The 17,526-nt window shown below is 37.6% G+C and overlaps 1 protein-coding gene across 6 annotated transcripts in view; it reads right to left on the reverse strand.

Annotated features, from left to right (window-relative positions):
• RNF111 (ring finger protein 111) overlaps window positions 1–17,526 on the reverse strand; it is a 111,326-nt gene that overhangs the window by 16,755 nt on the left and 77,045 nt on the right. For all 6 annotated transcript variants that reach the window (XM_079914580.1, XM_079914583.1, XM_079914582.1 and 3 more), the window contains 4 exons: window positions 14,565–14,728; window positions 11,603–11,797; window positions 3,692–4,011; window positions 181–442 (listed from right to left, as the gene is read on the reverse strand). In XM_079914580.1, coding sequence (XP_079770706.1) covers window positions 181–442; window positions 3,692–4,011; window positions 11,603–11,797; window positions 14,565–14,728 — 941 coding nt within the window. The remainder of the gene's footprint in view (window positions 1–180; window positions 443–3,691; window positions 4,012–11,602; window positions 11,798–14,564; window positions 14,729–17,526) is intronic.

The raw sequence follows: 17,526 nt of genomic DNA on the forward strand, positions 1-17,526 counted from the left end.
GCCTTAGAAGACTGTTTTGGGTACGTGAGGTAAATGAAATAGGAAAAATACACTCCACTCGTAGGCCAAGGAGGTACTAAAAATTTATAAACTAGTATTACTGAAAGGTTATTTCATGAGGAGAGGACGATGCTTCATCTATGTGCCTCTAAGCTCTTTGCCTGTTAAATTCATACTTACAAGGAGGCGGCATGTAATGTCGGCAAGATGACAGCGAGGCTTGTGGAGGGGGCTGGGGCTGGGGCTGTGCAACCACGCTGGATCCGTAACCATCTACTGATAATGGCTGGCTCGGGGCGGCAGCAGCAGCAGCCTGGTGGCCAAAGATTGCAGCTCGGGAAGAGGAAACAGGACAGCAGGGGTCAAAGGCAGATGCTCCATGAAAACCACCACTTCCATGACTTCTGATACCACTGCTGCTCAGGTCTACTGGCAATGCCTGCTGTATAAAGAGGAACTATGTTTTATCTTTCTAAAATTTGGTCAAAACATTGTTTCATGTTATATTATAAAAGTACTCCTAATGCAATCTAGAAAAATAGAATCTATGAATTTAAAACTGCTAAAAATTTTGAGTGTGAAGACCTACTGAGCACCAAGAAGATACTGTGTGCATCTTGGACTGTAAAAATTGTAGTGCTTATACACTTAAAATCTATAATCAATTTTAAATAATCAAGCATGAGATCATGCTGTAAGATGAACAAAAGTTAATTAATATATTATTTTAAGATCTGTTTCTCTTCCATTATCTAGATTTTAAGAGAGAAAGAAAGTTTTAAATCATACTTCCATATCCTCCTTTACCCCAAAATTCTGATTGGTAATTTAGGACTCCTTTACAAAACATATAATCATACCACTGAAAACATTTAAGGCTCCAGGTAAAAATTTGTTCCGTTTTTAAACTGTACACAGCAAGCATTCAACTGAAACTCTTAATAGTGCAAACATTATCCAAGATAACAAAGGGCCTAAGATTATTCAAGCTAAACCATTAGCTAGCTTTTCCTCATAACTTTTTTCTCTTAAAAAAAAAAAAAGATTAAAACCATGATTACTTTTATTAGGAATATAATTTTAGGGAAGGCCCATTTACCAAGTTGGAAAATCAAAGAGTCTAGATTCCATCTCTACTCAAAAGTAATTAAGTTTTTTCCCCTGAGCACTTTGAAAAGTGCTTAGTAAAACACTTTACCTTCTACTCTAGAGCAGATTACAGAAACAGAATTGCTTCTTTATATTCTTAAGTATTTTAAATACAAGTCTTTGCTTAGTGTTCAGTACAGCTGTAATTTTTAAAATATGATTAAAGGAAATAAAGATGTTATATATGGAATCACATGCAGGAATTGTTCAATACTGAAAGCTGAGGGGCTAGAGGTGAGGAAAGCTAGGGTAATGCATTTATTAGAGGCCCAGGTCACCCAGTCCAGTGAGGAACCATAGTGGTCTTTGTACTTTTTAAAAATTTATTTTATTTTATTATTATTATTTTTTTAGAGACAGAGTTGTCTTTGTACTTTCAATGGCCTCCCAGCTCAGAGGATAACAGAAGCATGAGAAACTCTGGATACTAAAAGGGAAGGAGGAGGATGGTACAGGAGAAGCTGTAGGAAGGTGAAAAGAAAGAGCTACTTTCCTCTTCTATATTATGTGTCTACAATCAATTAAGTAAACGTCTGGGCTCTTTCTTTTAAGTTGGCAAATACAATATATGCTCCCAATTTGAATAAATAAAGTTTAAGAGTAATATTTTAAGACTGTGAATTATTACTTATGGTTCAAATCCTTTCCGTATTTTCCTATTTAGGCTAAAATTTGGCAAATGGACTGGAATATCAACATACTATGAAGGTGAGCAAATTTCCTATCTTCTTCTCCAGTCAGTGATTAAGAACACTCCCAGAGAGTGAGTTAAGTAGGGTGAAGGTCCTCCTAGAAGGAACCGAGGGTAAAGTTAAAAGTAGAGAATAAAAAGAAAAGGGGAAAAATCAACACAGAGAACCCTCTTCCTCACAATTCCAACAGTTCATTCAATTATTATTATAGAAGGAAAAGGGAGGGTAAGCAAAATGGCACAGAAATGGCAAATATTACTTTACACAGCTCGTAACTAGTGCATAGCACTAAGTAAACTATTCTCTCAAAAGAGAAAGCTACATCAAAAGGAGTAGTACAGAGTCAAGTGATTACTGCAACTCCTCTCGTCAAGCCTAATCCTCCCCAATCTTTCTCTGCCTATCTACAGTCTGACACTCAATCATAAGACATCCACACAATTATAAACCCTCAGATCAGTCTGCCTCTCCTCAACTTCTTGCTGTGTCCACACAGATCTCAAACAGAGACTATACGAGGCTACCTCATGAGCATGTGGCTAATTTCAGAGTCCTACAAATAGCTACATCAATCTCAAAGCGTTCATATTTCCAAAACCTCATTCTTTGTTTACCTTCATACCCATTATAACCACTGAATGCCTGATCCTGCTGATTCTTCTCAAGCTTTGTGTACAGTCCAAATACCTCTACTTAGATATAGGTGAGTAGGTTACATCTATATTTTACACAAAAGAGATTCTTCCTCTAATTAACTCACTCAGGTTGCTTCCTCATTCCCAAGAGGTAGAACAGGTCTAGACAATCCATAGATGTTAATACTTAGAACTGTTATCAGAACCAAAACATCATCTAAAATCTCTTTAATAATATTTCTTACTAAACCCTTTCAAATTTCCTTTTGGTATCAGCAGCTAGTTTTTTCTTCTTAAGGGAACACCCCACTTTCTTAATTACTTTTAATTTGTCAGAACCAGAAGAGATAACCAGCGAAAATTTAAAAGATGAAGCAAGTACTTTAGGAAAGGTCAGAGGGTACAGTAAAGGAGCTGCTCTGAATTTCTTTTTGACTTTTTTCTGGCACATTTTTTAGCACGTGTCACTTACAGTTTTAAATTACATGTTTTGATTTTTAAAGCATGCACCACCAAGGTTTATGTCACGATTATACACAGAGACAATGGAGCAAAAGTTAAAATAGCACATAACACCTCACTTTATTTACTCCATGTGGCCACCAATATTAATTTAATATTATTTGACGTATCAAGCACTCACTAATAACATCAACTAATTTACTTAATTAGCAAAAAATTTCTTATAATTTTTGCTGACATTTCAATTTCCCACAAACTAAAAACCTCATCTGCTCCTGAGAAACTATGTAACAGGTCTGCATCTGAGACGGCTGTTTATTTCTAGATGAGTGGAGATTATAGGCAGGCTCCAGAATAGGAGGTAGGGTAGAGGAGGAAAAAATTGGGAGAATTCCCGAATTTCTCATGAATTAGGTTGACACTGCAGTTTCAACACTTTGTTTGAAATAAAATCCCAAAAGTTTAGATCCACCTACATTTAACTAAAAACACCTAAAAACATTCCAGAATAAAAATTAGTATCACATCCAATTTTCTACATCCCTGGCCCCCTCAATTAGTTGCAATAATTTACATGAGAAAATCTTAAATACTTAATTTAAAAAAATCACACATCATTAAATTAGGCCACTCTTGCAGGGGCAACAAGAATGACTTATTTAGCATATAAAATTTATCATTAGGGTTTGTTTTTTTCTCCTGAAGGAACCACAATTTTAAAAACTCAAGATGAACTCATCAAATTCCACATACCTGGTCATGGTAGCTGGTACCAGAACTACTATTTGCTCCACAAGGTGCCTGTACTTGTGGAGGTCTTTCCACAGGGCAAGTAGGATCACCAAAGGAGGGAGACACTGGGACAGCTGGGTGGGGAGTATGATGGTGGTGGTGATGATGCTGAAAATGGTGGCCATGCTGCTGAAAGCAACTTGCATGTGGATGTCCTAACGCATGGTGACTCTGAGACGACCCTCCACATGGCGAGTGCTGGGGACAGCAGGAAGGTAACCTTGGCATCGCAGGAGGGCCAGTTTCCGTTATAGCACTAGGTGCAGTTCTCCTTGAGTCATCTTGAAACGAAAAAATGCATAGAACCAAATGATCAAATATCATTGTGTAAAAGAAAGTGTATACTTCATATATGTGTATAAATGTGTATAAATAAGTAAATAATTAAGAAGTGATTACTGAATTCAAATATCTGTAAATAATAATGTGATACAGTCACATTCTTAACACGCATATCCTGTAATTTCAGGCAGTGATCTTCACTGGGATTTTCAGGCAAGCTTTAGGAGGCTTATATTTACCATGATGTTTAAATATGGCAATAGATCACCTTTTCCTAGGTCATTATAAATTATTAGGGTTTTTTTTGTTTTTTTTTTTTGCAGTATGCGGGCCTCTCACTGTTGTGGCCTCCCCCATTGCGGAGCACAGGCTCTGGACGTGCAGGCTCAGCGGCCATGGCTCACGGGCCCAGCCGCTCCGCGGCATGTGGGATCTTCCCGGACCGGGGCACGAACCTGTGTCCCCTGCATCGGCAGGCGGACTCTCAACCACTGTGCCACCAGGGAAGCCCTAAATTGTATTTTAAAAACTCTAAAATAACATAGGAGTCTTTCCATTATATGCAACAAAGCTAAGGTTCTCCTGAGCTCCATGAGCCTCCAATACTGTAAATCATTCCTATATAATGAAGACTACTATGTACTTCTTAAAATCTTATCCTCTTAAGACATAACTACACGGGCTTCCCTGGTGGCACAGTGGTTGAGAATCTGTCTGCCAATGCAGGGGACATGGGTTTGAGCCCTGGTCCGGGAAGATCCCACACGCCGCGGAGCAACTAATCCCGTGAGCCACAACTACTGAGCCTGCGCTCTAGAGCCCGCGAGCCACAACTACTGAGCCCGCATGCCACAACTACTGAAGCCCGGGTGCTTAGAGCCCATGCTCCGCAACAAGAGAAGCCACCGCACTGAGAAGCCCGCGCACCGCAACGAAGAGTAGCCCCCGCTCGCTGCAACTCGAGAAAGCCCACGCGCAGCAATGAATACCCAACACAGACAAAAATAAATAAATAAATTTATTTTTTAAAAAAAAAAGACATAACCACCCAACTCAGAGCATATCTGGCTAAGTCTCACTAACTTCCAATGTCTTTTCCCTTCTTCTGGTCTCTAAACTCAGACCCAATAGAACATAAGAAATAAGACTCTACTATGTTGAAAATTAAAGGTCTCTTATAATGATCTAGTGACTCAAGGTGGAACAGTGGGAAAAAACATGGAGTCAGATGGGCCTGAGTTCTAATCCTGAGCCTGTCTAATCTGGAGCAATGTGACCTTAGGAAAGTTATTTAACCCCTTTCTCACCTATTAAATGTAGCAATAATTGCCTTGCATGGTTGTTGTTAGAAAAGATAATAATCCTCTAGGTATGAAATATCTGAGTCCTGATTATGCCCTGTCACATGCCCAGAGTTATTTTGAAGGTATGTTCTTCCATGCCAAAAGAACAGCAGAAAGTGTCCCCAGAAGGTTTATCCTAGTGTTTCAAACTCCTCTAAAAAAAAGCACCCCTTCCTCAAAGTACATGTTATGTGGAAATTAGATAAAACAGATAAAAATGGAGATAAATTTTTTTACTTAAAAATAAAAATTAGAAGAGTGGAAAACCCAAATCCCTGTCCTTCCCTTCCCCCACCCCCACGTGACTCATGAGGCATCTCTTCAGAATCCTTAGGATTCTGGAGTACCACTGTTCTAGCCTTTTTTCTAGAGTAACCAATACCAGGGATACCCTGCTCCTATTTGGCTCACAGTACACAGCTATTCTCTTCTGGGCCAATGTACCAAAATTAGGAATCTTCTGGTTCTTTACAAATAATACAAAAATCCAACCGAAACTGGCTTAAACAATAAAGGGAATTTATAGACTCACATAAATGAATCTGGGTAGGGATGCTTCAGGCTCTGACTGATGGGTCTGACTGCAGTACACCTCCCTGTAATTCTCCTTGGTCTGCCCTCCCATACATGTCCTATCCTGCTTTTGCTGATTCTCTTATGGGCAAAGTCTGTGATCTAAACCCTGTTAGGCAGTATCTCTATTCTAAATCTATGTATATTGGTTCCCCCCACCCCAAGTTCCTACTCTGGCCTACTTGGGCTAATTTCCTGAACCCTTTTGTAAAGGTTCTTAACCTCAGAACTAGAATTCAGGAGTCTGTAAACTTGGATGGAAAAAAATTACAAATTCTTACTAATCTCTAATAGCCTCCTGGAATTAGTACTACCTTGTTATCATCAGTTGAGAGGTTAAATATTACAAATAATTTGTATCAAAAAACAATGAAAGTCAAAAAGCTGTTCACTTTTAAAACATAAGTGACAGCAGATTCAAAGTCAGTTCTATAATTAAATCACTTTCATTCATTTGCATTCCAAATTTCTTGAGTAACCTGGACAGAGTCACAACTGGCATACCTGGAACTGACCATGATCAGCAGCCTATCTTCGCTATGCTGAATCAAACATTAAGTAGCTATTTCCCAAAGGCTGTAAGATTTACAACAATATCATTATTATAGGAACTTTACTTCCTACAACATTTTCAGGGTTATATCTCAGCCCCCACGTCAAAGTGTTACACAAGTAAATGTCATTTATTGTGTGTTACTTCAGAAAAGAAAATCGAAAACCTTTGGGACACTAAATCCATTCAGTGGATGGACTAAATGACCTTCATGATTCCTGCCAACTATGACACGTTAATTTTACAAACCCAATTATTTGAGGATTATGTGTAACTCTAAGACTCAGGAGATGAGTCTGTAACCAGAGCAAGAGATCTAGGGACCGCTAGGGCCATGACTGAAGTAACAGATATGACACTTAACCTGTTTGGAAACGATCTGCCCTCTTGGTCTTCAATTATTTCACATACAAAACTCAGAGTGAGTGAAGAGGAAGCACAATGACTTTAATATCCTTAAGGCTGAACACATATTTAAGGGGTTATATGATTAACAGTATGGCCCCTAAAAGAGGACTGACCTTATAGCTCTACTTCTTATGGTACAGTTTTGGCTTCCAATTAAATTAATGTCTATTTTCCTACAGTTCAGAAGCTCTTTGTTGCTCAAACAAGGTAGCAATCCAAAGTAAAGACAACTGAATCTCCTCTTGTTCAAGAGTTACTGACCAAAGAAAATTGCCACAGAGTAGAGGTGAAATACAAAGACATCTGATTGAGTAAATAAAACACTGCCTTTTTTATTAAAATTAGGCTGCTGAGTGGCCACTAAAAATAGATAATCGAAAATCTACACCAGAAGAATTAACTCCACAGCCCAGTGACACCAAGCTGGTTAAAATACTTTTATTGTAATTCTAGGAGGATTACTGAGATGTACTCATGCATTTATTCATTTATTTGGCAAGTCTTATACATAATAATGACATGGTTAAGGATCTACAAAGATACTGAAAAATGAAAGTCCTGGCCTTTAAAATAACGAATGGATATTGTCTGCCTTTGTTGTTTTATCTCTAGAAACTAGAAACATGCCTGCACAATGTAGGTGGTTCAATAAGCACTTGCTAAATTTAAGCTAACCGCACAGGGAAAAGAGGCATGCCTGCATGGTTGCAGCTTAGTGCTGAAAAAGAGAAAGACTTGATCTTTGGTCCTCAAGGAGCTCATCATCAAGTACGGAGAAAATTTAAAACAGAAATCAACCAGTATTATAACAGAAGCACTAGGTTCTAGGTACAGTATAGAGCAACACTGCCCCCCAGGGAATATCTGGCAACACCTGGGGATACTTTTGGTGTCACAGCTGGAGGGGAAGTAGTGCTACTGGTTATTAGTAGGGAGAAGCCAAGAATGCTGCTATGGCTACGCGGGCCGGGGTGGGGGGGAAGGGGGGTGGGATGAATTGGGAGATTGGGATTGACATATATACACTACTATGTATAAAAGAGTTAACTAATGAGAACCTACTGTACAGCACAGGGAATTCTACTCAATGCTCTGTGGTGACCTAAATGGGAAGGAAATCCAAGAAAGAGGGGATATATGTGTACATATAGCTGGTTCACTTTGCTGTACAGCAGAAACTAACACAACATTAAAGCATCTATACTCTAATAAAGATTAACTAAAAATATAATAATAATGCTGCTAATATCCTGCAATGCACAGGACAAGCCCCCGCCCCCCCCCACACACAAGAACTGTCCAGCCCAAAGACAATAGTGCCAAGGTTGAGAAATCCTGGCATAAAGGAAGATTACAAGATCCAAGTCAGACTTTGTAGGTTTGAATTCTTGCTCCACTATCATATAACCTTAGACAAGTTACTTTACCTGTAAAATGAAAATAATAATAGAATCTGCCTCATAGGTTATTACAAAAATCAGAGTTAATATAAATAAATTATTGACCAATATTATGAGTTCAACAGATGTTAGCTATTATTATCCACTACAATTGTTAGCTCTGTTTATGTTGTGTTCCCGGTGTCTAGAACAGTGCCTGATACATAGTATGCAATCAATAAATACTTGCTGAATAAATGAATATATAAGATAGCATATACGCATAAAGCTAAGAACATTGAGAAGTCAGACAGATGATAAGCTGATTGGGGCATGTTGAGTTTGAGGTGACTGCAGAATGGTCCAGAGGAGAGGCGGTTGGATATGAAAGTTTAAAACAAGGAGAGTGTTCTGGAAGCAATACGGTGAGTCATCGGCATACTGGTGGTAGGTGAAAACACCTACAGTTATGAGATGGACGAGTGAAAGAAGGGATGAAAATAGAGTCCTGGAAGAAAATAAGATGAGAAGAAAATTACTGCCAGATTTTTAAACATCATGTTTGTTTGTTCTGAAAGGAGTCAGAGTTAAAGTTAAATGAAGGAGTTTAAGGTGAAGAAGATCCACTTAGGTATACATAGACTTAACACAAATGTACACGTGCGTGTATGAAGGGGATGGAACCAACAAAGATGCTGAAGACACAGGGAAGATAACTGATAAAGCAAGGTCAAGGACACAAGAAAGGACAGGAGGTGGAGCATAGATAAAGAGACTGGAAACTATAAGAAGGAGTTAAGAGACCAGGAGTTAGGAGATATGGATAGGTATAAATACACAAAAGTTTTTATTAAAGGGACTGGAAGTTACAAGTATTCATGCTTGAGAACCTTCATTTATTTTTTTTATCCCCCCTACCCCCGGAAATCAGAGTCTTAAGAAGAATAAGAGAATTTTGGAATAGACACTGAGGGGAAGGAAAGAGAACCGATTGGGATTTATCACACTATGACAACTTATTACCAAAAGCCCAAGATTAGATACCATAAATTGATGAGGCATCAATCTGCATGGTTCTATGATTTTTATCAGTCCCATTTAGGAACCTGGATAAGAGAGAAGCTACATGGCTCAAGTGATTCAAGGTTGGAAATATACAAGAAGGTGCAAAGTAATGACAGGATGTGAAGAAAACAGGTGAATGATGTTCTACAGTCTTGGAAGGAAATAAAGCCAGCAGAATTGAACGCCCCTAATGTAATCTGAATATCTGTATGTGCTTCTATCAGATTCATATAGAGGAACAATCTGGCCTGGAACAAGGTTCTCCTAGTCTAGAGAAATACAACATGAGCAAGTCTATCCCAAGGGTGGTCATTAAAAGATAGAATAATATCATGAGAAGGCCATTCAGGCAGTGAAGTTACTACCTAATAGATTAAATGTGAATCCTAACTAAACAAGCGTGTTAAAAAATAAGTACATAAATAAAAGCTTTGAGACTGTCTTGAAATAAAGTTGGGACTGTTTCACATAACATCTAGATAAGCATAGGGTACATAAAGCTACCAGGAAAGACAGTGCACTCAATAAACGAAATAAAAGCCCGTTTCACTTCTGCCTACATTTTTTTTTTTCAAAGACACCCCTGAGAAATCTCCTTGTTTCCTCAAGTTTGCCTCAAGTCTCCTTTGCCTCAAGTTTCCAGGGAAGGGAGATCTAAACCAGACACAAGCAGTTTTCCAATCTGCTCAAGGTAAGTTACAGGGATATTATAGGAATTAAATATATTATTAAAAGCCAAAAAAAGATAGAAAATATATGGTGGTTTTGTTATTAATGGTGATATTATTGGTGATATAGTCAATCTACAAGCTATAGGGTCTATGATGTCTCTGTTACTAAACAGCAAGTTCCTATCTCTGTGCCGTCATTCAAGAGCGGAAAAAAGACTACTTTAAGACCCAGTTAATCTGAGATAAGAGTTAAAACTATAAAACTCTTAAAAGAAAACAGAGGAGTAAATCTTTGAGAACTTTGGTTAAGCAATGGTTTCTTAGATGTGACACCAAAAGAATAAACAACAACACAAAATATTGGGAAAATGACATCATCAAAATTTTTAAAACTCCCATTCCTATTTTCAATTCTTTTGGATACGGATCTAGGAGTGGACTTGTGGGCCATATGCTGCTAACTCTATGTTTCACTTTTTGAGGAACTGTCAAAGTGTTTTCTACAGTGGCTGCACCATTTTACATTCCCACCAGATATTAATAAAGGTTCCAGGGGCTTCCCTGGTGGCTCAGCGGTTAAGAATCCACCTGCCAGTGCGGGGGACATGGGTTTGAGCCCTGGTCCAGGAAGATCCCACATGCTGCAGAGCAAATGAGCCCGTGCACCACAACTACTGAGCCTGCGCTCTAGAGCCCGCAAGCCACAACTACTGACACGTGCCACAACTACTGAAGCCCGCGTACCTAGAGCCCGTGCTCTGCAATGAGAGAAGCTACCGCACTGAGAAGCCCGTGCACAGCAACGAAGAGTAGCCCCTGCTTGCCGCAACTAGAGAAAGCCCGCCTGCAGCAATGAAGACCCAACGCAGCCAAAAATAAATAAAATAAATAAATTTATAAAAAGAAAAATAAATAAAGGTTCCAATTTCTCTATATCCTTGTTAACCCTGCTTATCTTCTGATTTCCTGTTCTTTGTTTTTGTTTTGTTTAATTATAGATATCCTGGTGAGAGTAAAGTGGAATTTCATTCTGGTTTTGATTTGCTTTTCCCTAATAACGTTTTCATGTGCTTCTTGGTCATTTGTACAAATGACCTTCTTCTTTGGAAAAATGCCTATGTAAATTCTTTGCCCATTTTAAAACGGGGCTGCTTTTCTTTTTATTGTTGAGTTGTGCAAGTTCTTTATATATTCTGGATACTAGACCCTTATCCAATATATGATTTTTAAATATTTTTCTCCCATTCTGTAGGCTATCTTTTCACTTTCTTATAATTTCCTTTGATGTACAAAAATTTTAAATTTGATCAAGTCCTGTTTATTTATGTTTTTCTTTTGTTGCTTGTATTTTTGGTGTCAGCCATTCAATTCTCCCCCATCTCTTTCAGTTGAGCTATAACACTCCAGTAACATAGCACACAGACTCAAATATGAAGTCGTAGTCTAATTCTAATAAAGACCACTTTGTTCACATATGATGCTTATTCTAAGAATACACTCTTGCTAACACAGCTAAAATCTTAAAAACAACAATCCTTTTTCTAACAAAGAGTCCCCTCCCCGCTCTTCTTGTCTTTTCTTTTTCTTTTTTTACATACCTCCTGTAGAAGTACCACTCATACTATTGCTTGCAAGCATAGGTGAAGTCTCTGACACTGCGGAGGGTTGGCTACTAGTGACAGCTGAAGCAGTATCAGAGGGCTGCTCAGAGGTAGATGGATTTGAATTGTTAATGGAAGCGCTTGTGGTTTGTGATTCCATTCTCGTGGAAGTGGTTGGTACTACAGTAGGTTCTACAATATAGAAAATGTTTATTAGCATTTCAAAGCAAATTAGGTAATGGGTTATATTTTAATAAAAGCTAACATTTTTATGATAATTATTGAAACAAAATATGAATCCTCTAATAAGTACAATATACAGTTAAAAAAAGTTTTCATAAAGTTAAACTGCAACATTAAAATGACATGTTATTGCATTTTTAAAAACCCAACACATATATGTATATTCTAATAATTCAAAGGACTAATATAGTTTTTTGGGGTAATGACCATGTAAGTTTTCTGATCACAAAGAAAAGAGGCAAAGTAAAAGTCCCTCTGCTATGTCCATACACATTGTCACAGGCTGTTAGAACAGTATACAAATTGTACTTTCTGGTTACATTATGGATTCTAGAGTCACACAGCTTGGATAGCAATTCTGATTTCATCACTGACAGTATGATCTAGGATAAATTACTTAACCACTCTCTATTTCCCCACCTGTAGAACTAGGAAAGTACAGAATTTTCTTCATAGAACTGTTGTTAGGATGAACAGAGATCACACATATAAAGCACTTTATATGATGCTTTACAAGCAGTAGTCATTCAATAAACATTAGCTATGATTTTTAATAACCATTTTAATTTCTTACATGCCTTTTTGTATGTTTTTCCCCCAAATTTTTTGCCAATATTAATATTCATCAGTACTTCCTAATAAAAATTAAAGTTTTTATAGTAGAAATTAAAAGAAATTTCAGGCAGACCTTAACTTATGAATGAGTTATACTTTAGACCCTAATTGTTAAATGATTGTTTAAAAATTAAGAATAATGGGAATAAATCTGTGCAAAGCATAGTCACAATAATTAGACCTGAATTATCACTCTTTAAATGTGATATACAATGAGAGGACAACTATTCTATACAATGAAGTGAGGTCCGCTGATTCCTGAAACACAAATAGTACCTGTTAGTCTATATGGGACCCTGTACTTCAGATGCTTAAAGAAATATATTTGCCTAAACGTAAAAGGGGGAGGGAGGAACCTCTGTTGATTTGCAAATAGTTTATCTCAGTTTCTCAGTCTTATTGGTATTGACAGTGGCTGAATAATTCTTTGTTGGAGGCGGAGGGGGGTCGGGGTGGACTGTCCTTTGCACTGTAGGATGTTTAGCAGCAACCCCAGCCTCTACCCATTAGATGTTAATAGCACTCTCCCCCAACTATGAGAACCAAAAGTGTCTGTAGATATTGCCAAATGTCTCTAGGGGCACAAAATGGCCAGTAGGTAAGAACCACTGGTCTAACTGATAAACTTAAGTTTTGAATTTATTTTTAATAAGATAGAAGCCTTCCACTAAAAGAAACCAGTAGGGAGAAGGGGGCATCTGCTGATCACTGGAATACTTTTAACCTAAAAGTAAAAGTATTCTGTTTGAACTAAATTCTAGTGGGTTAAAAGGCTACTCTGTCACCTTTTGTTACTTTACTGGATGGCAGGTGTCACATGGGACAACACACAAAAAGTTTCCAAAAGAGCCATTAATATTTAATTGAGTAATCTTTAATTAATCCCTATTGTATTAACCACTGCCTTACAGATAATTTATGGTGCTTCAAAATAAAAACCGAGGGCTTCCCTGGTGGCGCAGTGGTTGAGAGTCCGTCTGCCGATGCAGGGGACGCGGGTTCGTGCCCTGGTCTGGGAAGATCCCACATGCCGCGGAGCGGCTGGGCCCGTTGAGCCAGGGCCGCTAAGCCTGCGCGTCTGGAGCCTGTGCTCCGCAACGGGAGAGGCCATAACAGTGAGAGGCCCGCATACCGCAAAAAAAAAAATCATAAAAAAAATAAAAACCAAGACATTGTTAAATGAAATGTAGACAATGGGAATAAATTAGCCCTTAATAAACATCTTAATTCCAAAGTACTGCTACTCTGAAAGTTATGATCATCCAAACTGCAAACAGCCGATATGAGAGCTGATTGCACAAGGCCCCTAACTCTTCCTACCTAGCTAATGTATCTTTTCCAATTTATAGCTAACTGCCAAAATTAACAAATTCATATATGGCTTACTGTCTCCTTAAGGAAATTATGATTGACCATTTCCTTCTAAGATGTAACTATTACTATCTGAAGACCATTGTCACTCTGAGGGAAAATTCACATATGTCTTCATATATTCATACTTGCTACCACTTTCCCTAACCTCTGTTTTCCAACTCTACCTTTATTTCCTCAGTTACTTGGGTGCAGCTGTAAGCCAAAACAAAACACTAAAGCTGAGCAGCACATAAGGTAACCATATTATTACACTGAAGGATAACACAACTTTTAAAAGAAAACTGAACATTTCAAATAACCAGTATTAACCATTTAAACTCGGTTATATTGCTTTCCTGTTCTGTATTTTTAAAGTGCTGTTTCTATTTTTCATAGCAAAGTTAAAGTATGATAACAATATTATAAATGAAAGTATCAATAACACATAAGTCTGAGGATAGATCAAACTACCTCTTGTAAAAATAATTTTTTTCTAAGAAAATAACTACCAAGCAATGAAGTAATAATCAGAGAGAATTTTTAGACACAACTTACAAACTGAGGTTATTATATTAATTGAAAAATAACATTAGGATACCTGGCAACTTCCCTGTAATTTAATATATATTACCATTAAGCAGCAATAGAAGTTTCTAGCATATTAAGATACTTCATTTAAAAAAAAAAAAAGATACTTCATTTTAGCAAATCTTATTCATAATTCTACACTGCTAGTACTCCAACTTACCATCTTCATCAACAGTAAGGTCCACAACTTCTGCCGCATTCTGCCTCAAGGGCTGTATAACAGTAGAAATCCTACTGCGGTTCCGTGGCTCCTGTGGCCGACTTGTATGAGAACTTGAACCTTGGCTCCAGTGAGATCTATTGTGTCCAAGGGTTGAACGAGACCTTAAATAACAAAATTTTTAGTTACCTAAGAAATCATAAGCCTTTCTTACAAACTAAGTTGTGAAATTCTTCATTCAAGAATTCTCCAGAGGGGCTTCCCTGGTGGCGCAGTGGTTAAGTATCTGCCTGCCAATGCAGGGGACAAGGGTTCAAGCCCTGGTCTGGGAAGATCCCACATGCCGAAGAGCAACTAAGCCCGTGCGCCACAACTACTGAAGCCCATGCACCACAACTACTGAAGCCCGCAACAAGAGAAGCCACCGCAATGAGAAGCCTGCGCACCGCAATGAAGAGTAGCCCCCGCTCGCCGCAACTAGAGAAAGCCCGTGTACAGCAATGAAGACCCAACGCAGCCAAAAATAAATAAATAAAATAAATTAAAATAAAAAGAATTCTCCAGAGGAATAATCATAATAGAATTTAAAATTCTGACTAGCATAATGTCTAGCACTCAATAAACATCTGCTGAATTAAATGTTCAACAAATGTTCACCAATCAACTGACCTCAGAAAATGAAAAATGATATGTTAGACCAATCACTGGTGTAAAATACAGGATTCTGTTTCAAGAATGCTGCTCCCTTTTCTATGTTTACTTTGAATATTCACCTGGGTTATAATCAATTATTTACATTTTATGTTAATACCTAAAATTATTCACCATAGGTATAATAACAAAAATATCAACACCCTAAACATTTAACATTCACATGATCTTCTATGTTTAGTTTAGATTGGATCTGCAAAGCATGGCTTTGGGAGTCCCAAACCAAGCTAAGTTTCTGGGACTGTCTAAAAGAGATTCAAAGCACCGGAGAGAGTTCTTGCCATCAGGAGAGGTACGGATAGTTGTAGCTAGTTTACTATAAGAAACATCATCGTTTGAGCTGCTTTAGGCTTTAAAGGCATATAATCACAAACCCTCAACGCCGAATGCTTTTATCATCTTTTAATTATGTGTATTGTACTAAATTACTTACAGCATATATTTTATTTTAAAAAATTCTTAAAGGATTCACTGTAATGATCTGGACTAAGGGTACAGAGGGATAGTATGTAGAATATGCAGTCCTCAGGCTTCAAGGAGAAAAAGATAAATATGTTTTAGAAAGATGGGGCTTACGAAGTTGGTTTTTTCTCCTGCCCAAACTGAATGTAAAACTGCCTATAAGCTTATTGTCACTATGTATGGAAAGAGTGAGCCAGATGCACTAACATGCAGTCATCGTATAAGCTTGACCACTCAGAAGAGAACTCCGAAGTTCAAACTGAGCTGACAATGGCCTCAGCAATTACAGAGCCTAAAAGTTTAGAAAGAAGTTCAAATTCTAAAATTAAGTTTTCAAGTAACAGGAGTACAGAGGTTAAATCCTGAGACAGAGTTTTAAAAAAAAGACCGTGTATTCCAGCAAGAATTGTATAGATTAAGGCATGAAGGTAAACAAATATTTCAAGCTGAAATGGTTTTAGATAAGAATGATCACCATTTAAAATTCTTGAGAAACCAAGAGTATTTGATGAGAGACTGAGTAGTCTATTATTTCTTAGAAGCTGTTAACAGCTGCAGAAACTTCCACGTCCACTATGCAGCACTTCTGTGAAAACTTCACAGGATGTCCTAACTCCAAATATAATGCTGAGTAAAGTACCAGCAAAAAACTTGATGTATGAGGAACAGTTTCACAGAGGCCTTAGTCGCCCCTATAATTAGTGGCAACTGTCAAATCTTGACACAAAGGGATCTGAAACACAGATACATTCTCTCTTGAACAGGAAGGGCCAAGAGCCAGCTAAAGTGACAAAGTTAATATTCTAGGTAACCATAAGGAAAATAAATATGGCTAATGAGCACTGTGTGTCTTTTTCAAGAGCACTATCACTATGTAAACGCATCTGCTTGAACATTTAAGCGTCTACATGAAAAGAAAGCTCTCCAGTTCCACGAAAAAACAGGTCCTTAGTTTCAACAATTGTTATAGCTCATAAAAACTGAGTCAGCGTTGTACCAACCACTATGGACAGTCACAGAATAACTGTGGCACGTACTGTGGAGTATCAATTTTCCTCAGAGTCTGGGAAAATCATTTAAAACTTAAACAGGGATATATTATAGAGTGCTCTCTTCCATGCCATTAGAAGTAGTACTCCAATGGGAAAGTGGCAAGTAAAGAAGCACATTCTAGGTATGATTGTAACATGCTTCCAAAATAAGAATGCTTTTTTCTTAAATCAATAACAAATTAAAATACAATAAGCAAATGCATTTCTAAATTCATTCCAACACAAAAATTAAGATTCATCCACAGTTTGGTGTATCAGACGAAAGAGAGGAGTACTTCACTGCTTCCTTTACCAGTATTTGTAATCATCTAAAGCACAAAATGAATTGTGTTAGGGTCTCTCTCTCTCTTTTTTTTTTTCTGTCAAAGTGATTCTCAAAAGGGCAATGTCATTTCCAGTTATTTATCAAAACAAATGAGGATATATCATTCATTTTTTACTACAGGGCTTATATAAAATTACTGAGTGAAGGACAAAAAAATCCAAAAACTATGTTTTATACTAAGTTGTCCTACCATAATAGCATAAACATCACTGGTATTAATGAGATGCCAATATCATTCCCAATACTTATGTACTATTCACATCTAAATTTCAGAGGAGTTTGTGAACTTTCTGAATCATAAAACAAATTCAATTTTATAAAACACCAAGTAAAACTGATGTTTATCTAGAGCAATGACTCAACACTCACTGTATACTTGGGGTGCTTAAAAAAATACTGATTCCTAAGATTC

This window comes from Stenella coeruleoalba (genome assembly GCF_951394435.1).
Source record: "Stenella coeruleoalba genome assembly, chromosome: 2".
Lineage (NCBI taxonomy): Eukaryota > Metazoa > Chordata > Mammalia > Artiodactyla > Delphinidae > Stenella > Stenella coeruleoalba.